Raw genomic sequence first — 20,502 nt, forward strand, 5'->3', positions numbered from 1 at the left:
CCGCAACTGCACCGAGAGCGCGCGTATGCCGGTAACCCTCCCCCACCACACCCCCGGCGTTGCGCGCCTTCTACTTGTGCGCGTGCGCCCCCACAGTCCCGCCCCCAAATCCCGTGGGCCTCTGCGGGATGGTATTTAAATGGCTTGCGTGGGCTTCTTCGGCCTCATTTTTCTCCTGTCCGAAGCAGGTAGGTTCCATTGTAATTCATGCTTGTTGGGTTTTTGGTTTTGTTTTTTTTTTTTTAGAAGCAACAGTCCGCTTCGGGGATCTTTTGGGCTGTCTCGTGTGGTGGCCTTGGCGGGGGCGTAGGAGGCGGCGAGGCCTCCTCTCTGGTCTCCAGACCTCGGGAGCCGCCGCGGGGCTTTGTGAAGGACAAAACGGCGAGAGCGGGCCTCCCTATGATGAGGACCTATTCACAGACCTGTACTGAGCCCCGTGAGGATGAGTCCCTCTGAGGAGACGGGGCCTGCAGCGCCGATACCTCGTTCGGCCGCCGCGTCGGGGACAGCGTGCCCAGATGCGCGGCTCTAACTCAGTCTCCCCTGCAGGACCTGGGCGCGTTTGAGCAAACGGAGGGAGCGCCGTTACTGAGCGTGAGTGTTCTCCGGCCTTCTGAAACCTCTCTGATCAACTGCTACGGGGATGATTGCGACACTTGAACTCTCTCTTGCTGAGGGGCTAGTGGAGAAAATGCAAATTCTGAGCAGCACTGTTTGTAGCGGGTGGCTGGGGCCCCCCGCCCCGTTCTGGGTGTGACCGAATGGTCTCTCTTCAGATGTTGCTCGGATCGGGGACCTGCCGGGTCGACGATGGAGGCTGCCCCTTCACCCTCTGCAGCGCTGGCCGTACCGCGAGGCTCCAGGTGGGCGTCCTTGGCTTGTGTTACAGGGAGGGACATTTTCTGGTTGGCCACTCCATGATGAACGAACGTAGAATGACAAGCATATGGCTGAACAAGGAAGTGATGCCACATTCCTACTGAGAAGTGGGCCGGGGGTATTCCAGGGTCTTTGAATGACTGTTCTTGGCTAACATAAAGTACCTCTCATCCGCAGCGTCACATAACCAGCCCTGGGGAGTTTGGACGCGTCCCAAGGTGAACAAAGGTAAGCCAGGAGCTTGAAGTATGTCGTCTCCTGAATTGTTCTCCGCAATCAGGAGGGCAGGTGGTTGGTGTAGCGTTGTTTTGCTGCTTCCACCTTGTTCCTCTTGACATGATTTTATGGGGAAGAAGAGTCCCCGCCAGTGGGGTGCTCTTCCTTTACCCAGCATGCCACATTACTGTCAGATGATTAGAGCTGATAAAGCTGACGCTTGGTGAAGTGTGACAGTTAATAGCATGTTAGAGTTCTGATGGCAGTTGTTGTTCATGAAGAAATCTTGTCTCATCGTAGCATTTGGAAATAACTATTTGCTCCCCTTTGCCAGGTTCTCGTGCTGACGGATTCTTCTGTCTGCTGGTAAGTTGCTTTACCTGGTAACATGTGAAGTCATTATCCGAAGGGAAAGTTTACCATCATGATGCTTGTACCAGAGACTTGCTGGAGATAGACGTAAAGCTGACTTATTTCTCAGTTGCCCACTGTTATCCAAGGTCAAATTCTTGAAATTGAAAGTGATACTTAAACGTTGCAGTTTGCCAGGGTCTGGTGCCAATGAGGAACAGACATCCTGTCTTACTCCCTGTTTTAATCCCAGAGCCAGTAATGGTGAACCCACTGGGGTGACTGGGAGATGGGATGAGAACTGGTTCTGTAAGGAACTGTCTGAGGTGCAACAGATTCTTACAGATAGCATTAACTGGGCTTTCCTGGTCATCTAATCAGCTACATTAGGCTACCTTTAAGCCACTCTGGATGTTGTGCCAATAATTTTTTTTTAATTACCAGCCTCCTCCTGTTCCTATGCTCCACTGAGAAATCTTCAGAGTGAAGAGGTTAGTTGACTTTTGTCCTGTGGTTTATGCTGGCAAAGTAGGCAGTTTCTGGGATGAATCAAACTAGCTCACTATGAGTGACCATGAAAACACATGAACACCTGAGAAACTGGCTAAGACAGGACTGGGGGATCCCAGTGTATAAGGAACCTTTGACCCACACCCTTGTCTTGTCTTCAGGTGCTGTCACCATTGGCCTGCTTGTTGGTTCAAAGGTGAGTAATTCCAACATGTGTTGTAAGTCCAGTATATTGGATGAGAAGAAATGCCTTTCTGGACTATGTATGATGACTTACTGGAATCTCGTTCGGCTGATGGCTTGCTGTTGAGACTCGGAAATCTGACTTCTAGGAATGGTGTCTTATGTGGGAACAAATGTGGAGTGTGAGCAACAGTGACAGGCTCAATCTTATTTGTTTCAGGTCCAGCACCTTGGAAGCCCAGAGTGATTCCAGGTAAATACCTCTTCTGTATTTTCCATTTGTGTCTGAACTGCCATAATCAGTCTGGGCTCACTAGTGATGAGTCTGATACCGCCCCAGTCTGATCACTGTGACTGAAAGGTATTTTCTGACCTGTGAGCTCATCTAACACTAAGTTGATTGGGTAGGCTTCGTAGCCTGTAGGAAGTATTTAGTGCTGTCTGAATTGTGCTTTGAAACTGACATAGCCAGCTGGTGCCACTGCCACTCACTAAGGCTAATCCTCCGCCTGCAGCGCTGGCACCACAGGTTCTAGTCCTGGTTGCTCCTCTTCCAGGCCAGCTCTCTGCTGTGGCCTGCAAAGGCAGTGGAGGATGGCCCAAGTGCTTGGGCCCCTACACCCACATGGGAGACTCTGTCTCTTACTAACTCTGTCAAAAAAACTGGTGTAGCCTTTACAGATGTGCATTTCTTCATCTCTTTCAGGGAAATGAAGGTGAATTCCAGGCTGAAGCTCCTGGTAAGCAGCCTTAAATAAAGGTGGGCTATACTAGAATTTCCCAGTGAGGAAGCACTCACACGTCTTACTTCCTGTCCTAGCCCCAGAGCCTGTAAAGGTGAACCCACTGGGGCTGGCTGGGAGAAAAGAGGAAAGTGTGTTCCAGAAGGAACTGTCTGAGGGACAATAAAGGGTTTCTGCACACAAGAAAAGGAATAACTAGCACTGCTGAAGTGGTTTTATTTTTTTCCAGGTCTGAAGAAAGAAGAGGTGCATGTAATGGTAGGTATCTATAGAAGAGAAATGCCCATGGATGCTTTGTGACTATAATACATGTATTCAGTGTGTAAATATAAGTCAAGAAAGCAAGCTTTATGATAACTGAGATAGCATTGTAAACCCACAGAACATCACAGTGATAACATTTTATATCCATGTGTGCCTTCAGTAAGAAAATTTTTCTTTTCCTTTTGCAGGACTGAAGTATTGCAGGATGTCAGAAATCTACAAATCCCTAAGACAATCATGTCAGCCTTCCTAATAAAGCTGCTTTCCTTCTTGACCTATACTGTGATTCATGTCTTGGGTGGGTCTCACTGGACATATCAGTCCTGCAAATATGCAGTGGGTGCTGAACCCAGCTTAGCTTACTCTGGAGGTTGGCCTAATGCTAGATATCCTGGCCCACAGAAGCGTTGTTCAGCTAGCTTCACTAGCATCCTTAAGGGGGTTTTCCTTGAGTGAGTGCCTCACTTCAAGGAAGTAAGGTTCTGTTTGGATGATTTGCCTGTACCTCAAACAGGAGTATGGACTAGAAAATAGGCACTGAAGTGGATAAACTGCCATGACACATCCCTGATTTGTTGGCAGAGAGGTAGAATCTGAAGCGCAGACCTTTCATTTGGTTCATTCCCCAAATCTGGGCTGAGGCTGAACCAGGCAGGACCCTAGAATTCTGGAAGTCTCCCACTGAGTGGCAGGTAACCCCTGTACTTGGGCTGTTAACTGCCCACTAGAAGGTGACCAAAACACCAGGAGCTGACTCCCAACCACTCACTCCTTGCCAGAAGTTAAGTACCTCATAGAGGACTGTCTCAGGAGCCCTGCTGAGGTTCCAGTCACAGTTAGGCCTGGTGTTTGTTGCAGCTAAATCCATCCACTGGTTCACTCAACCAGGCTGGGACCAGGAGCCTGGTGTCCTGGGTGGCAGGGGCCCAATCCCTTGGGCCATCTTTTGAAGTTTACCAGGCCATTGGGAAGCTGGATTGGGAGTGGGGTAGCTGGGACATGTGTTCTTGTAGTACTCATTCCCAGTATGAAGATTTCCCTAAGAAGTGGGACCTCCCTTGGTAACTGCAATAGGGTACCTGGTGGGATTTTTTTTTTAAAGATTTATTTACTTGAAAGAGTTCACAGAAAGGAGAGGCAGGGCCAGCACCAGGGCTCAGTAGGCTAATCCTCCACCTAGCGGCCCCGGCACACCGGGTTCTAGTCCCGGTCGGGGCGCCGGATTCTGTCCCGGTTGCCCCTCTTCCAGGCCAGCTCTCTGCTGTGGCCCGGGAGAGCAAGCTTCCAAGAGGAAGCACCTGGCTCCTGGTTTTGGATCCTCAGGATGCGCCAGCCATGGAGGGTGAACCAATGACAAAAGGAAGACCTTTCTGTGTGTCTTTCACTGTCTAATTCTGCCTGTCAAAAAAAGAAAAAAAAGGGAGAGGCAGACAGGTCTTCCATCTGCAGTTTCACTCTTCAACTGGCCACAATGGCTGGAGTTGTGCCAATCCAAAGCCAGGAGCCAAGAGCTTCCTCTGGGTCTTCCCATGCAGGTGCAGGGTCCCAAGGACTTGGGCCATCTTCTACTGCTTCCCCAGGCCATAGCAGGGAGCTGGATCAGAAGTGGAGCAGCCAGGTCTCAAACTGGCACCCATATGGGATGTTGGCATTGCAGGTGGCAGCTTTACCTGGTATGCTACAGTTCTGGCCCCCAGTAAAATTTTTAGAGCAGACTTGGAAAATGGAAAACCAGGTGAATAGGAATCTTATCTTGGGGGCTAAATTTGCTTTAAGTAGTCACTCACTTGAACCACTATACTCCCCTGATTTGCAAAAACAAATCCAAATTTTAAAAAATTAAGTCACAAGTTAACGACTTCATGTGAAGACATGAAGATTGGCTCAGTGGGTTAGGCTGCCACTTGACACCTGCATCCCATGTCAGAAGGCCAGTTCGAGTCCTAGCTGCTCTGGTTCCAATCCAGCTTGCTGCTAATGTGTCTGAAGCATCCAGATGGAGTTCCTGGCTCTTGGCAATGTCCAACCCCAGCTATTGCAGGCATGTGGAATAAACTAGGAGATGGGAGAGCTCCATCTGCCTCTCTGACTCTCAAATCTTAAGAACCAAGACAGGGCAATATGGAGAAATGGAGGACAAGCCTGGAATGAGGCCTGCCCCCCCCCCTTTTTTTTTTTTGACAGGTAGAGTGGACAGTGAGAGAGAGAGACAGAGAGAAAGGTCTCCCTTTGCCGTTGGTTCACCCTCCAATGGCCACCATGGCCAGCGCACTGCAGCCAGCGCATCGCACTGATCTGAAGGCAGGAGCCAGGTCCTTCTCCTGGTCTCCCATGGGGTGCAGGGCCCAAGCACTTGGGCCATCCTCCACTGCACTCCCTGGCCACAGCAGAGAGCTGGCCTGGAAGAGGGGCAACCGGGACAGAATCCGGCGCCCCGACCGGGACTAGAACCTGGTGTGCCGGCGCCGCAATTTGGAGGATTAGCCTAGTGAGCTGTGGCGCCGGCTCCTCCCCATATTTCTCTACACTGATGACAGACTATAATGTCTCTAGCATGCCCTCCTCTCCAAGTTCCTGACATATCTAACTGCCCAGTTGACCGTTTCAGCTCCTTAGTTTACTGCCTCCATCTCCAACCACCATCTGACCACCTCAGTAAATAGCACCAGGAGCTGGTGTTGAACAGCAGGTAAAGCCACTACCAGTGACACCAGCTTCCCACATGGAAGTGCCAATTTGAGTCCTAGTTGCTCTATTTCTAGTCCAACTCCTTCTGAATGTACCTGGGTGAGCAACAGATGATGGATGGCCCAAGCACCTGGGCCCCGGCCACCCACATAGGAGACCCAAATAAATTTCCTATCTCCTGGCTTCAAGCCTAGCCAAGCCCTGACCACTGTGGCCATTTGGGGAGTGAACTGGGAGATGGAAGACCTCTCTCCGCCTCCCTCTCTGCCACTGTACCTTTCAAATAAAATAGGTTTAAAAAAAAAAAAAAAAAAAAAAAAAAACAAGCACCAACAAGCTGCTCCATTCTAAACTCTAAACTCAGCCATGTATTCCCCAGAGAGGCCAAGGCCTTGCTCTTGCATTCATGACTGCTGTTTGATTAGATCTCAGAGGAAGGAAACAAGACAGCCAATATTCAGTGAAGGTCATTTGAAATAATGCAGTGGTCCTCAGGGATAATTTTGCCCTTCATTTGGCACTGTCCATATTTTTGGTTGTCACAACTTGGGAGTAGAGGGGTGGGCAACTGGCCAGGAATGCTGCTAAACCCTAGAGTGCACAGGACAGCCCCTCTGCCTCAGCCCCTAAGCAGTGAATTACCAGCCCAAAATGTCAGTTGCACTGAGTTTCAGACACCCTGAGATTGATAACAAATGCTGGAAGGAAGACACTGTGATGCAGTAAGAAGGCATATCTTGGGCATGGGTATTTGACCTAGTGGTTAAGACTTCAGAAGCCTGCATCCCATATCGGATGGCCTGGGTCTGGGTTCCACCTCTGCTTTCCATTCCAGCTCAACAGCCAGGGCTGGGCCTGGGATGCCAGCATCCCGTATTAGACTGCCTGACTGCAGCTCTGGCTGCTCTGCGCTTCTGACCCAGCTAATGGAGCTGATGGTGGTCCCAACATTTGGGTTCCTGTTTTTAAGATTTATTTTACTCATTTGAAAGACAGACTTACAGAGATAGAAGAGAGGGAGAGAGAGATACCTTCTATCTGCTGGTTCATTCCCCCAATGGCTGCAACAGTCAGGTCTGGGCCAGGCAGAAGCCAGGAGCCTGGATCTCCTGCATCTTCCACAGGGGTGGCAGGGGTCCAGGCATTTGGACCACATTCTGCTGCTTTCCCAGGCACATTAGCAGGAAGCTGGATCACAAGTGGAGCACCTGGGACTCAAACCAGCACCAAATGGGATGCCAGCTTCACAGGTGGTGGTCTAACCCACTGCATCACAAAACTGGCCCCAGTACTTGGGTCCATGTCACCCACATGACAGGTGTTTGGGGAGTGAACCAGCTGACAAGATCCTTTTCTTTTTTTCTGTCTCTCCCTCCCCCTCTGTCATTCTTTTAAAAATACATATATTTATAATATATTTATATAAATATATATTTTAAATAAGGGTTGAGAGGGCCAGTTCTATAGCATAGCAGGTGAAGCCACCGCCTGCAGTGCTGGCATCCCACATGGGTGTTGGTTCAAGTCCCAGCTGCTCCACTTCCAATCCTGCTCCCTGCTAAAGGCCTGGGGATACAACAGAAGATAGACCAAGTGCTTGGATTCCTGCACCCATATTGGAGACACACAGAAGAAGCTCCAGGCTCCTGGCTTTAGCCTGGTTCAGCCTCAACCATTGTGGCCATTTTGGGAGTGAACCAGTGGATGGAAGAGCTCACTCGCTCGCTCTCTTTCTCTCCCCTCTGCCACTCTGTAACTCTCCTTTCAAGTAAGTAAAGAAGTCTTTAAAAAAAAAAAAAATTGAAGGGAGGTTTGAAAGACAATCAATTGTAATGCCAGCATTCCGTGTGAGCACTGCACCGACATGGAAGATCATGATGGATTTCCCGGCTCCTGGCTTCTGCTTGGCCCAGCCCTAACCATTGCAGCCATTTGGAGAGTGAAGCAGTAGGTGGATCTCTCGATCTCTCTCCCTCCCTCCCTCCCTCTCTGTGTATCTCTGCCTTTCAAACAAATAACTCTTTAAAAGAAAATTAAAACTCAGTTAATTAATTTGAGAAACAAAAAGGATCTCCATCCACTGATCCATTCCCCAAATGCCCACAAGGGCCCACGCAGAGCCAAAGTCAGTAGCCAGGAACTCAAATCAGGAATCCCACATGGGTAGCAGGAACCAACCACCTGACAATTTAAGGCATATCAGTTTCACGAAAATAAACCATGAATTTAACAAATTTTTAAAAGATTTATGTATTTATTTACAAGATTTATGTATTTACTTTAAAGGCAGAGTTACGGAGAGGCAGAGGCAGAGAAAGTGAGAGGTCTTCCACTAGTTCACTCCCCAAATGACCGCAAAAGCTGGAGCTGGGTGGATCCGAATTCAGGAGCCAGGAGCTTCTTCCGGGTCTCCCATGTGGGTGCAGGGGCTCAAGGACTTGAGCCATCTTCTACTGCTTTTCCAGGCCATCGCAGAGAGCTGGATCAGAAGAGGAACAGCCAGGACTAGAACCAGTGCCCATAAGGGATGGCAGCTCTACAGGCAGCGGCTTTACCCACTACGCCACAGCACCACCCCTATGTATTTATTTGAAAGACAGAGTTATATATATAGAGAGATCTTCCATCCACTGGTTCACTCACCAAATGGTGGAAACAGCCAGCACTGGCCCAGGCAGAAGCCAGCAACAGGAGCTTTATCCGGGTCTCCCACACCGGTGCAGAAGCCCAAGTACTGGGGTACACTAGCAGGAAGCTAGACGGGAAGTGGAGCAGCCAGGACTTCAGGTGGCTCCCGTATGAGACGTCAGCATCACAGGTGGTGGCCCAACCCGCTACACCACAACACTGGCTCCATGCATTTAACAATGGAAGTGTACTCCCATGGAAAGACTGTTCTTCCCCGGGCTCTCTTCACCTCTCATCCAAGCCAGTGAGTCTCTGTGAGCGCTTCCTTTTCTCTCCATCTTGCTACCACAGCCGCCCTGTCATCTCCTGCCTGGGGGAGCCCAGGGATCTTCTCCAGGTTTCCCCCAGTAGACTATAAACATCATGAGGGCAAGTCCACACATGATTTTGTCATTGCACAACGTGTGCTCAATACACACAAACACATGGATATGGGTTCTTATGGGACTCACCGTCAGCCTCTGGTCCCACGGCAGTGAGAAGCAGGGGTAGCATCTCCTTGCTCCCCTTTGCTGTGAGGAGGAAGAGGGGAAGTGCTGGCTGCTGGAGAACTGCCTGTGCTCCTGGACTAGAAGTCACTTTCACCCACCTCCTGCACACCTGGCTGTAGCTGGGACAGAAGGAATGAAGTGCCAGGGCTGGCACTGTTGCTCAGTGGGTTGAAGCCTCAGCCTGCGGTGCCAGCATCCCAGCACGCAGGTTAAAAAAAATAAAAAATAAGGCCGGCGCCGCGGCTCACTAGGCTAATCCTCCACCTTGCGGCGCTGGCACACCGGGTTCTAGTCCCGGTTGGGGCACCGGATTCTGTCCCGGTTGCCCCTCTTCCAGGCCAGCTCTCTGCTGTGGCCAGGGAGTGCAGTGGAGGATGGCCCAGGTGCTTGGGCCCTGCACCCCATGGGAGACCAGGAAAAGCACCTGGCTCCTGGCTCCTGCCATCGGATCAGCGCGGTGTGCCGGCCGCAGCGCGCCAGCCGCGGCGGCCATTGGAGGGTGAACCAACGGCAAAGGAAGACCTTTCTCTCCTCTGTCTCTCTCTCTCTCACTGTCCACTCTGCCTGTCAAAAAATAAAAAAAATAAAAATAAAAAAATAAAAATAAAAAATAAAGTCCCATCTGCCAGGGAGCCTTGCAGAACCTGGTAAAGGTTGGAATTGAAAGAAACTGAATTTTGCCTTTGTCCTTGTATTAATTTCTTTAGAACATTTTTTTTTTCTTTTGGAGAGGGAGGGGGAGAGAGCAAGCAAGCGAGCCTGTCTGCATCAAAGCCACAATGTGGCCCAAGTTCACCAGGCAAGGATGAGAGGTTATGAGGGGCCAGGTTCTCACGATAGGACTGCAACTGCAAAGTGTCTGATAATCTACACTTTCAGGTTGCTGGTGTCAAGAAGTATAAGTTTGCACACCAGGCAGGTGCTGGGGACCAGCGGGTTAGGCATCCTCTTAGGAGCCAGCCTCCTATGTTGGAGTGTCTGGTTCAGTCCCAGCTTCCCAGCGTGCGTCCTGGAAGACAGCCAGTGATGAATGATGGCTCAAGTACTTGGGTCCCTGCCAGTCACGCGGGAGACTTGGATTGAGTTCTGGGCTCCTGGCTTCTGTCTGACAAATCCTGGCCATGCCAAGCTTTTGGGAAGTGAACTCGCAGATGGGGCTCTACACGACAGGATCTCCATTTCCAAGCGAGGCTGAGCTCCACATGTATATGAATTCAGTTTCCAAGGGAACAGGGCCTGATGTCCTTTCTGAGCCCCGGCTGGCTTGATATTAACCCTCTGCAAACAACTAAGCTTTGCTTTTGAGTGATTTTTTGAAAACTGCTTCAATGAAGTGTACCTACGCTTGCATCCCTCATCCAAGCCCAGCGCTGAGTTAGGGGGCTCCAGGGTCGGGGACGTCGCGGCTGGGCCCTCCCCTCCTGTCTGGCACCTCTGGTCTGGCCTCTAAGAACTCGGGACCTCTCTCGCTTTGTGACCTGCACGGCAGCCAGGGGCGGGGTCGGGGCGGGAGCTCCAGGTCAGCGGCGGGCGCCCTGGGAAGAGACGGGTCCGGCACAAGGCGCAGCTCCCCAGGCAGCTCTGGGCCGGCGGAGGCGGACGCCTCGCCCCGGGGTCCTCAGTTCTGACAACCCCCTGAGAGCCCGTGCTCCAACCCCCACTCAGCAGAGCCCAAGAGCCCAAGAAACAAGGCCCAGGTCACCAAGTCAGGAAGTGGCGAGCGGGGATCCCAGCCCGTGCTCCGGTGCGGAGCTTACAGATCCCGGGAGAGGGGCCGCGCCATAGGGCGCGCCGCCGGGCGCCCCTGGGGAGACCAACGCCACCATCTGGGAGAAAAAGGCTACATGCGCGCAATGAAGTCGCGACTGGCATGACGACCAATCCCGAGAATGTAAAAACGCGGAGGGGGCGGGGATATGCAAAATAATCTGAGCAGCAAACCCGCTGGCGAAGCGATAAAGGACTTTATTTAATGTCTTTTTTCAAACATATCGTTCCTGTTATGAGTTAAAAATAATGAAAATTTTATTTTAAGAGACTCCGTAGCAAAATATAATTTAATCTTTTCGCTATGAAAATCATCACAACTGAATTAGTTGCAGGAAAGGTAGGGCTGCCTAGCAATCGGTTACCACAGTATCGCTTCTCGGCCTTTTGGCTAAGATCAAGTGTAGTATCTGTTCTTATCAGTTTAATATCTGATACGTCCTCTATCCGAGGACAATATATTAAATGGATTTTTGGGACTAGGAGATGGAATAGGAGCTTGCTCCGTCCATTCCACGCATCGGCCTGGTATTGCAGTACTTCCAGGAGCGGTGCACCCCCTTTGGGGGAACAATATTGGTTGAATAATAGACTTACAATTTCTGTGATTTCTAGTGTTTTCTGGATTTGGAAATGAATACCGTGTTTTGGTGCTCGGGTGCACTGCTCTGACACATCTCAGAACACAGTAGTGCAGTGTTCTTCGCTAATGAGTCGCGGATACCAGTGTTAGATGCCAAAGTACTTGGGCTCTTGCCAACCCCGTGGGAGAGCACCAAGAAGCTGCTGGCTCCTATTTAATTATTTCTTAAATATTTATCATTTATTCGAAAGTCAGAGTTACAGAGAGAGGACAGGCAGGGAGAGAGAGGTCTTCTATCCGCTGGGTCACTCCCCAGTTGGCTGCAATGGCCAGAGCTGCGCCGAAGCGAAGCCTGGAGCTTCTTCCGGGTCTCCCATGCGGGTGCAGAGGCCCAAGCAATTGGTCCACCTTCTACTGCTTTCCCAGGCCATAGCAGAGAGCTGGATCGAAAGTGGAGCACCCGGGTCTCGAACCAGCGCCCAGAGCACCGGCCCCTCCTATTTAATTCTAGGTCGGCCCAGCCTTGGAGCCATTTGGGGAGTGAGACAGCGGACCACAGATGGCTTTCTCTTATGTAATTCTTTCAAATAAGTAATTTTTTTTTTTTTTTTTTGACAGGCAGAGTGGACAGTGAGAGAGACAGAGAGGAAGGTCTTCCTTTGCCGTTGGTTCACCCTCCAATGGCCGCCGCGGCCGGCACACTGCGCTGATCCGAAGGCAGGAGCCAGGTACTTTTTTAAACATTTGAGAAACAGAGACCTTCCATCTGCTGGCTCACTCCTCAGTAGCCCAACGACCGAGGCTGGACCAGGCCGAAGCCAGGAGCTCCTCCCGGTCTCCCAGGTTGGTGCAGCGTCCCAGGCACTCGGACCAGCCTCCGCTGCCTGCTGGGCGCATCAGCAGGGACCTGGGCCTCCGAGCGGGGCCCCTTCGGGATGCGGGCCTGGCGCACTGCAGGCCGTGGCTTTTACTCGCTGAGCGCTGGAGTCGGACTGGAAGCTAAGCTTGCTTCTCAAGCATGGGATGCCTCACCCAAACAGCAAAGTTGGGGGTAACCGATTTCAGAGCCACGTTTAAGCGTCGTCCCTCGAGGGAGCCGCTCGGTCGCTAAGGACGTACTGCAGTGTATCCTGGGGGGAATCTGCTTCTGTTCCAAATTTGAGCTGATTTTTAGCATTACGGAGCCTGGATGAGAGGAACTAACTCCACTGTGCGACAGAGCTGTCTCAGGGCCCTCGGCTTCACTTTTCCCGCCTTTTTTGTTTTGTTTACGCTCATAAATGAAGCCACTTACGCACCTTAATGATTTCAATGGTTTCTGCGGTGGCTCTTGTCTAACAGAACGGAACACGTAGTATTAGTTGACGGGGCACGGAGTTGGGCTTGGGCTGGCTGCCCCCGGCATCGCCATCAGTGACGATGCGTTCCACTACAAGTGCAAAAAGTCCAAATTCCTCTCCCGATTTCCATACACCTCCTGCTTCCGGAAGCGCTTTAAGCTGCCGGCCACCGCAGGAAGACGGATGACACCGGGCGCGCTCTGGTGACGCAAGCACCGCGCCGGAAGTGCGACCCGACAGCTTCCCGGCTCTGTCATGGCGGCTGCGGTGGCTCGTTGGAACCATGTGTGGGTCGGCACCGAGACTGGGATCCTGAAAGGTGGGTGTTGGGGTCGGGGGTCGCGGACTGCGGGTGTCGCCTGCTCGTGCGACTGACGTCCTCGTCCCGCAGGGGTGAACCTTCAGCGAAAACAGGCGACGAACTTCACGGCCGCGGGACAGCCGCGGCGCGAGGAGGCAGTGAGCGTCCTGTGCTGGGGCGCGGGCGGCGAGACCCAAGTGAGTCGCCGCGGGCCGGACTGGAGCCTGGGGAGCCGAGGTGCAGCAGCCTCGCCCTCCTTGACTCCCCGCCCTCCTCTGCACACAGATCCTGGTGGGGTGCGCGGACGGGACGGTGAAGCGCTTCGGTACCGAGGAAGGAGTATTCCAGGGACAGAGGCACTGCCCCGGCGGGGAGGGCGCGTTCCGGGGCCTCGCCCGGGCCGACGAGTAAGACCAGTCTTCTTGCTGAAACTCAGGTCCTGGGGGGCGTGTTGAGGCTGCCTGGGGGACGGCGGACGAGAGCCTGGGGTGGGTAACGGGCTGGATTCCTCCTTCGTTCAGTTCCTGTAACTGTATACGTCTACTGAACACCTGCTAAGTTTCAGGCACTGGGCAGGATGCAAGGACTGCAGGTGACGTTTCTGCCTCCTAAGTTCGCATCCCCCAGGATTTTCCTTCGGGCTCCATTATAACCTCGCGGACAGACCTTTAGTCATTTCGAGCATGCTTTTAGTGGGCACTGACAACCACCAAGGCGGTGAGGAGCCCAAAGGAAAGGAAACGAAGGTGCTGGTGACTGGGTTACTGACCCATCTCTTCTCCAAAAGGTGATGAAAGCAAGCCGTGCATGGACAGGCTGCGTAGATTTGGTGGGGTTAATGCTGACAGGGAGGTCTGCAAGGGCTACGCGGGGGACAGGATTTTGAGCTACATCTTGAAGAATAGGTACAGTTTTGCAAGTTCACAAAGGGTGGAGGGCATTCTAGAGGAAGGGTACTGCCTGGGCCGAGCCCGAGGACTGGTGGCAGGCTGCAGGATCCATACATGAGATAAATGTCATTAGGAGGTTGAAAGTTAAAGAAGCAGTTTATTTTACTTAGCTTTTGATGGTTTATTACTTGAAAGGTAGAGTTACATGGAGACATAGAAATCTTCCCTCAGTTGGTTTACTCCCCTAGTAGCCATGAGGGCCCAGACCTCCTTCCAGGTCTTCCTGGGTGACGGGGACTCAAGCACCTGGAACCTCTTCCAGTGCTTTCCCAGCTGCATTAGCAGGGAGCTGGATTGGAAGTAGAGCAGCTGGTACTCGAACCAGCGCTCGGATGGAAGGCTGGTGGCACAGGCACTGGCTGAACCCACTGCACCACAGTGCTGGCCACAGGGAGCAGTTTGACATAGATGGGTGTGGTAGTCTCTTGAAACTAAATGTAAAGGGCTGTAAGAGAACTGTGCTTCAGTTTTGTAGGTGGAGGATAGGTAATGGGTTTGGAGCTGGGAGTGCTCCTGTTGGAACCATGAGCCTGTAGGAGTGTGCGGGATGCATTGATGACAGAGCAGTTGGGGGACTGTTGCCACAGCCCAGGTGAGCGATAACAGAGCCTGAACTCAGACGGAGACGGTGGACGGATGTGAGAAAGAGCATACAGGTCCTGGGGAGAGACTTCCTGGGGAGAGACTACCTGGGGCTTCTTGAGAGGAGTGTATTGAATGAGAGACGAGCATTCAGGCTTGAAACCAGAACAAAGAACTCAAGAGAGGAAGCTAGCGCCTGACTTTGACCCAGCGCAGTCCCACTCGCATCCCTTCAGGGCTACTGGTCTTGACTCCTGGTAATTGACTCAACAGGTGGGTTGTTTGGCACAGTGCTTAAGACTCCACTTGAGACACCCGGATCCCATGTCAGAGTGCCTGTGTTCAAGTCCTGGCTCCACCTTCAGCTTCTTACTACTGTGGACCCTGGGAGGCAGCAGGTGATTACAAGTAGATGGATCCCTGGCACCCACATGGGAGACCTTAATCCAGGAGCTCAGTTGTTTGAGCTGTCACCTGGTGCCTTCCATGGCCTGCACCAGCAGAAACTGGAATCAGGAACTAGATAGAGCCAGGCATCAAATCCAGGGACTCTGATATGGGATACAAGTGTCTTTTTTTTTTTTTTTTTTTTTTTTAAGATTTATTTATTTTCTTTGAAAGGCAGAGTTGCAGAGAGAGAGAGAGAGGGGTCTTCCATCCACTAGTTCACTTCCCAAATGGCTGCAATGGCCAGAGCTCTGCTAATCCGAAACCAGGAGCTTCTTCCAGGTCTCCCACGTGGGTGCAGGAGCCCAGGAGTCGGGGCACCTTCCACTGCGTTCCCAGGCCATAGCAGAGAGCTGGATCAGAAGTGGAGCAGCCGGGATTCGAACCAGTGCTCCTATGGGATGCCGGCACTGCAGGAGGCAGTTTTACCCACTACACCACAGTGCCAGCACCAGGGGACACAATTGTCTTAACTGGCATCTCTTTTTTTATTTTTTATTTTATTTATTTATTTTTTTAATAAAACATCATTTCGGGGCTGGCGCCGTGGCTCACTTGGTTAATCCTCTGCCTGCAGCACCAGCATCCCATATGGGCGCCGGTTTCTAGTCCCGGTTGCTCCTCTTCCAGTCCAGCTCTCAGCTGTAGCCCAGGAGGGCAGTGGAGGATGGCCCAAGAGCTTGGCCCCTGCACCCCCATTGGGAGACCCAGGGAGAAGCACCTAGCTCCTGGCTTCGGATCGGCGCAGCGCTGGCCATTAGCGGCCATTTGGGGAGTGAACCAATGGAAGGAAGACCTTTCTCTCTGTCTCTCTCACTGTCTATAATTCTACCTGTTAAATAAATAAAAAATTAAATAAATAAATAAATAAATGGGGTGGGCTGACCCAGAAATTTGAGAACAGTGAGCAGTACCTGTAAACCAAACATTCCGAGTTGAGTTGGTTAATTCAAAAAATAAATCATTTAGTTTTTTAATTTATTTTTGAAGGAATACAAATTTCATAAGTGCAACTTGAGGAATATTGTTATTCTTCCCACCATACCCGTCCTCCAACCCACACTCCCACCCCTCTTCCTCCTCCCTCTCCCCTTGCCAGTCCCATTCTCCATTAAGATTCATTTTCAGTTAACTTTGTACACAGAAGACCAACTCTATTCTAAGTAAAGGTTTCAACAATTTGCACACACACACACACACAACCTGAGAACTGGTTTTACAGTTAACTCAATACAGCTTATTGAGGACAGAGGTCCTGCATGGGAAGTTATTGCATGGTGACTCTTGTTAATTTAACAATTAACACTCTTTTAGGCTTTCGAAATGAGCTGCCTAGGCTATGGTATGAAAGACTTTTGAGTCCACAAACTTTTTTTTTTTTAAGATTTATTTATTTATTCGAAAGGAAGAGTTACAGAGAGGCAGAGAGAGAGATATCTTCCATCCACTGGTTCACTCCCCAAATGGCTGCAACATTGGAAGCTGGGCTGGTCTGAAGCCAGGAGCCAGGAGCTTCTTCCGGGTCTCCCACACAGGCGCGGGGGCCCAAGGACTTGGGCCATCTTCTACTGCTTTCCCAGGCCATAGGAAAGAGAGAGCTGGATCTAGAGCGCTAGATCAGAAGTGGAGAAGCTGGGACTCGAACCAATGCCCATATGGATTCCAGCACGGCAGGTAGCAGCCTTACCCGCTATGCTACAGTGCTGGCCCTTAACTGGTGTCTTAACTCCAAGATCAGATGCTGACCCCTGTGTGGATTATCTTCATTTCTCAGAGGTGCCATTTCCTCACTTATAAAACTGGTAAACCCTCACCATGCTGAGTAAATTGAATGAGTTCATAGGAAGCTAGAAGCTGTCAGCCCCACTTAAACCCAGGAACCTAGAAGCTTCCTTACAGAGTGGGCTGTTGGGAAGGAGTCTAGTGAGGATGAGTTTGGGGTGAGTGTTGGCTGAGGCCTAGAGGACACTTTCACACTTTACAGATCCAAACTGTACCCTCCCTCTGCAGCACCCTCATCACATGTGTGGATTCTGGGATCCTCAGAGTGTGGCGTGACAACGACAAGGAGGCCCCCTCTGACCCGGTGAAGCCCCCTTGCCCGATGGTTGAGGAAGGTGGGGCTGGGGAGGAGCCTACTGAGGGCTTTGGGGGCAGGAGGATTAAGGACCCTGGAAGTAATGCTCATCTTCCATTGTTTTCAGCTCCTGGAACTGAGGGTGGGCCCTGGGCTGTGTAGGATGCGCCAAGACCCAGCACGCCCCCATGTGGTTGCCACAGGTGGGAAGGAGAATGCTCTGAAGGTGTGGGACCTGCAGGGGTCTGAGGAACCCGTGTTCAGGGCCAAGAATGTGAGTGAGTGACGGGCAGGGATGGGCTGCCCCTGAGGCCCTGGGGGGCCTAGACAGTGACTCTGAGTCAGACCAGATGGGCTCAGGGGCAATCAAGGAGGGCTGCAGGAAGGGGCTTCCGTGCTTCCCACAGCCCTGACCCCGGCTGCCCCTTCCACCAGGTACGGAATGACTGGCTTGACCTGCGTGTTCCCATCTGGGACCAGGACATACAGTTCCTCCCTGGGTCACAGAAGCTTGTCACTTGCACAGGCTACCACCAGGTAAAGTCCCACTCAGCCCCACCTCCTCGTGGGTAACAGAGCAGCTTCCCTGTGCAGAACTGGCCCTGTGGAGTGCACAGCCTCCTTTTCACCATCGTCCTTCCCTCATGAGTTCTCAGGGAAAATGTTTCTGTCCCTGAGCCTGTGACTTCCTTACTGCATTTTAGGATGGGGTTTCCTGAACTGTGGCATTTCCTTCCCCTCCCACACATAAGACAGGAAGCACTCCCTTCCCAGGGGGATTGCCAGGGTGCAGGTGTCATGAGCAGACATTGGGCTGGTCTGGATACAGCCTCTCTTATTTGCTTTGAGACCCAGGCTGGTCCCTCCCTGCTTTGACCTCAGCTGGCTTCTGTTGTTGAAAGTCCTGGGACAGGCTGGGCTGGTCGCTGTGTGTGCTGTCTTTTTTGCTTCTGCACACTGAAGGCAGATGCTGGCGATAACATCTCTGCTCACATATTCACGCTTCCTCCCGTGTTCAGGCTACACTTCTCTGCTTGCAGTTCAGTGCCCTCTGAATTTTGTAGACTTGTTAATACAAGGATACCAATGTTCACACACCCCAAACCTGGGAACTTCTCTCGCCCCGTCCACTGATGCTTCTAAGCGGCTCTCCCCGATGCGCGGACACTCAGAGAAAAGGCACACATTTCCCATCAGAGTTCCCTGTGAGAGGGACATCAACAAGAAAGCACGTCCCTCAGAGGAGGTGCAGATAGAGAGAGACTCAAGGGCAGTGAGCGGGGTGAGGGTGCACTTGTGATGTCTCAGTCTTCCTCAAGGTCCGTGTCTACGACCCAGCCTCCCCCCAGCGCCGGCCAGTCCTGGAGACCACCTATGGAGAGTACCCGCTGACAGCCATGACCCTCACTCCTGAGGGCAAGTGAGTGTCTAGAGGGGAAGCGGTGGGGCTTGGCAGGAGCTCAGGCGGTTGCTGCTGACCCACCTGTCTTTGGTCTCCTCAGTTCTGTGATTGTGGGAAACACTCACGGGCAGCTGGCGGAAATCGACTTGCGGCAAGGTCAGTGTCCTGGGAGGTGTCGGGAGAAGGGACGGGACGGGGACAAAGGCAGGCCTCCCTCCGGGCTGCTGTTGGGGAGCTTTGGGCCTGAAGTCAAGGCTTGATTTCACTGAAAGCTGTATGACCTTGGAATAGTTACTTCACCTCCCTGTGCCCTGGTTTCTTCACATGTAAAATGGAAGTACAGCTAACTCCTGCCGCAGGGTAGTGAACGTGAGATGTTACAATGTGAAGTGATCCGAACAGTACTGGCCAGCTAGCCCTGATGCTCCCCGCTTCTCCAGGGCGCCTGCTGGGCTGTCTCAAGGGACTGGCGGGCAGTGTTCGGGGGTTGCAGTGCCACCCTTCAAAACCCTTACTGGCCTCCTGTGGCTTGGACAGAGTCTTAAGGATACACAGGATCCGGAATCCTCGAGGCCTGGAGCACAAGGTGAGAGCCCAGTCCCCTGACCTCACCCCTAACTCTGTCTTGGAGCCCCTGCATTCTGTGCCCCATTCCTGTCTCTGCCTCAGGCCAGGGCTCCTCAAGGCCTTTCCTCCTTTGCAGGTTTATCTCAAGTCTCGACTGAACTGCCTGCTCCTGTCAGGCAGGGATAACTGGGAGGTAAGCAGCTGGGTCTGGGAACATGGCAGCCGAGGACAGAGAGAGGCAGCTGGAACACACAGGGGGCTGCCCAGTTACTACATTTTCCTGGGGTGTGAACAGCTGAAGTTCTGACAGGGTGACTGCCAAGCGTGGCATCTCCAGGAGCTTGGACAGCAGTGGTTGCTGGGAAAATGACAAAGGTGCTGATGCTCAGGGGAATTGCCTCCCAGGCAGGGCTTCCTTCCCGGGGTCTGTCACTGTGCCTCTGACCCTGCACTTCGTTCCCACTCACCAGGATGAACCCCAAGAGCCTCAAGAGCCCGGTGAGCTGCCCTCAGAAGACAGGGAGACGGATGAACTTTGGGCATCTTTGGAGGCAGCTGCCAAGCGCAAACTCCCTGATTCGGAGCCGGCGCAAGGGGCTCTCCAAAGCAGACGGAGAAAAAAGAAGCGCGCTGGCTCCACCAGCCCTTGAAGACCCTGTGCCCGTTTTGTAAATAAACAGCTCAATACCCGCATGACCCTGAGCCTTTTGTGATGGGAGGAGAGGGGTGGCTTGTGGGGGCTCCCTGCGCTGGGGCAGTGGGATATCTGACGTCACAAAAGCCGGGCCTGGAGCCAGGCAGGCTGGCGTGGGTGGTACGGAGTCAGGGGCCGTGCGGGGCCATGGGCTGCTGCCAAGACAAGGACTTTCCGACCACCGATGAGCAGGCCAAAGAGTTCGAGGGAGCTGGGGAAGGTAGGACCAGGGGCGGTGAGGGCCCGGAGGCTGGGGAAGGCGCTGCCCCGGGGGAGAGCCCCGGAGGTCCGGCCCCGGAGGGTAGAGGTGATTTCAGCGGCCTCGTCCCTGCAGGCGCCCACGGAATCGATTTGGACTCCCCTGGCCACCGGAATCGCAAGTCGAACGAAAGCCTTCTGATCACCGTGCTGTGGCGGCGGCTATCCCTGTTCAGCCGCCGGGGCTCCTCGCGGTCCGGCAAGAGGCAGTCAGAGCAGATCCAGAAGAGGGAGAGTCCGATCCCGGAAGACAAACCTGAGGAAAGCCAGGAAGAGCCGGAGAAGGGGTGACCCCAGCCCTGCTGTCAGTCCGCCGCAGCCCTCAGAGAATAAAATTTCTAACGTGGACCCGCCAGATGACTCGTACCCTCTGCAGCCCGCTCCGTGGGCTGTGGGCTCAGGGGCCCCGGAGGCGGCGGGCTCTTTAAGGCTCCGTCCCGGGGCGGGGCTACGGCGGCGGCCCGGCCAATGGGAGGGGGGAGCCACGCTTGCGTCTGGGCGGGGGGCGTGCCTCCCAGGTC

The 20,502-nt window shown here is 52.7% G+C and overlaps 2 protein-coding genes, 2 long non-coding RNA genes and 9 other non-coding genes across 17 annotated transcripts; 12 read left to right on the forward strand and 1 right to left on the reverse strand.

The window, feature by feature from the left end:
* The first annotated feature begins 80 nt into the window (after window positions 1-80).
* LOC103352291 (uncharacterized) lies at window positions 81-3,420 on the forward strand. Of its 2 annotated transcripts, none has more exons than XR_016229267.1 (11): window positions 81-188; window positions 550-594; window positions 777-863; window positions 1,057-1,107; window positions 1,430-1,461; window positions 1,891-1,937; window positions 2,118-2,152; window positions 2,360-2,392; window positions 2,846-2,879; window positions 3,112-3,140; window positions 3,335-3,420. It is a non-coding gene; the product is annotated as an uncharacterized LOC103352291 (long non-coding RNA). The 2 variants fall into 2 exon arrangements; XR_016229268.1 differs by having other exon boundaries at window positions 92-188; window positions 421-594.
* On the forward strand, window positions 636-709 carry LOC127487480 (small nucleolar RNA SNORD26). Its single transcript, XR_007914325.1, has one exon. It is a non-coding gene; the product is annotated as a small nucleolar RNA SNORD26 (small nucleolar RNA).
* LOC127487492 (small nucleolar RNA SNORD27) lies at window positions 913-988 on the forward strand. Its single transcript, XR_007914337.3, has one exon. It is a non-coding gene; the product is annotated as a small nucleolar RNA SNORD27 (small nucleolar RNA).
* On the forward strand, window positions 1,285-1,360 carry LOC127487491 (small nucleolar RNA SNORD28). The gene has a single exon (XR_007914336.3). It is a non-coding gene; the product is annotated as a small nucleolar RNA SNORD28 (small nucleolar RNA).
* On the forward strand, window positions 1,652-1,776 carry LOC127487484 (small nucleolar RNA SNORD22). Its single transcript, XR_007914329.3, has one exon. It is a non-coding gene; the product is annotated as a small nucleolar RNA SNORD22 (small nucleolar RNA).
* On the forward strand, window positions 1,983-2,047 carry LOC127487490 (small nucleolar RNA SNORD29). Its single transcript, XR_007914335.3, has one exon. It is a non-coding gene; the product is annotated as a small nucleolar RNA SNORD29 (small nucleolar RNA).
* On the forward strand, window positions 2,218-2,286 carry LOC127487481 (small nucleolar RNA SNORD30). Its single transcript, XR_007914326.3, has one exon. It is a non-coding gene; the product is annotated as a small nucleolar RNA SNORD30 (small nucleolar RNA).
* Window positions 2,449-2,517, forward strand: LOC127487482 (small nucleolar RNA SNORD31). The gene has a single exon (XR_007914327.3). It is a non-coding gene; the product is annotated as a small nucleolar RNA SNORD31 (small nucleolar RNA).
* LOC127487483 (small nucleolar RNA SNORD22) lies at window positions 2,918-3,043 on the forward strand. The gene has a single exon (XR_007914328.3). It is a non-coding gene; the product is annotated as a small nucleolar RNA SNORD22 (small nucleolar RNA).
* A 7,731-nt stretch (window positions 3,421-11,151) lies between the features above and the next one.
* On the forward strand, window positions 11,152-11,342 carry LOC127487489 (U2 spliceosomal RNA). The gene has a single exon (XR_007914334.3). It is a non-coding gene; the product is annotated as a U2 spliceosomal RNA (small nuclear RNA).
* A 639-nt stretch (window positions 11,343-11,981) lies between these two features.
* Window positions 11,982-19,722, forward strand: WDR74 (WD repeat domain 74). Of its 4 annotated transcripts, none has more exons than XR_016229247.1 (12): window positions 11,982-12,206; window positions 12,854-13,022; window positions 13,095-13,201; window positions 13,290-13,411; window positions 16,994-17,069; window positions 17,188-17,334; window positions 17,496-17,597; window positions 18,369-18,480; window positions 18,563-18,618; window positions 18,903-19,048; window positions 19,166-19,222; window positions 19,500-19,722. XR_016229247.1 is itself a non-coding variant. In XM_070069509.2 (12 exons), exons 4-12 carry the CDS (start codon window positions 14,861-14,863, stop codon window positions 19,677-19,679), a joined length of 939 nt encoding a protein of 312 aa, XP_069925610.2. In that variant the 5' UTR covers window positions 12,872-13,022; window positions 13,095-13,201; window positions 13,290-13,411; window positions 14,810-14,860; the 3' UTR covers window positions 19,680-19,722. The 4 variants fall into 4 exon arrangements, 2 of the variants coding, with proteins under 2 accessions (XP_051689152.3, XP_069925610.2); XM_070069509.2 differs by lacking the exon at window positions 11,982-12,206 and adding an exon at window positions 14,810-14,934 and having other exon boundaries at window positions 12,872-13,022; window positions 18,380-18,480; XR_016229254.1 differs by having other exon boundaries at window positions 11,982-13,022; window positions 18,399-18,480.
* Window positions 16,353-18,682, reverse strand: LOC103352292 (uncharacterized). The gene is made up of 2 exons (XR_001795662.4): window positions 18,544-18,682; window positions 16,353-18,263 (listed from the first exon to the last, which is right to left on the reverse strand). It is a non-coding gene; the product is annotated as an uncharacterized LOC103352292 (long non-coding RNA).
* TEX54 (testis expressed 54) lies at window positions 19,681-20,334 on the forward strand. The gene is made up of 2 exons (XM_051833194.3): window positions 19,681-19,943; window positions 20,058-20,334. The coding sequence occupies exons 1-2, from the start codon at window positions 19,742-19,744 to the stop codon at window positions 20,270-20,272; spliced, it is 417 nt and encodes a 138-aa protein (XP_051689154.3). The 5' UTR covers window positions 19,681-19,741; the 3' UTR covers window positions 20,273-20,334.
* Window positions 20,335-20,502: the final 168 nt, after the last annotated feature.

The sequence above is a fragment of the Oryctolagus cuniculus genome, chromosome 1, assembly GCF_051225735.1.
Source record: "Oryctolagus cuniculus isolate XC-2025 breed Fujian yellow rabbit chromosome 1, ASM5122573v1, whole genome shotgun sequence".
Lineage (NCBI taxonomy): Eukaryota > Metazoa > Chordata > Mammalia > Lagomorpha > Leporidae > Oryctolagus > Oryctolagus cuniculus.

Excerpts from the sequence above, each read along its gene's own strand:
- TEX54 (XM_051833194.3), top strand. The coding sequence starts at position 19,742 with ATGGGAGGAGAGGGGTGGCTTGTGGGGGCTCCCTGCGCTGGGGCAGTG. Across the intron at positions 19,944-20,057 it reads GTTCGAGGGAGCTGGGGAAG|GCGCCCACGGAATCGATTTG; the intron begins GTAGGACCAGGG and ends TCGTCCCTGCAG.
- WDR74 (XM_051833192.3), top strand. The coding sequence starts at position 12,959 with ATGGCGGCTGCGGTGGCTCGTTGGAACCATGTGTGGGTCGGCACCGAG. Across the intron at positions 17,070-17,187 it reads AGGAGGCCCCCTCTGACCCG|CTCCTGGAACTGAGGGTGGG; the intron begins GTGAAGCCCCCT and ends CATTGTTTTCAG. Across the intron at positions 19,223-19,499 it reads CAGGCAGGGATAACTGGGAG|GATGAACCCCAAGAGCCTCA; the intron begins GTAAGCAGCTGG and ends CCCACTCACCAG.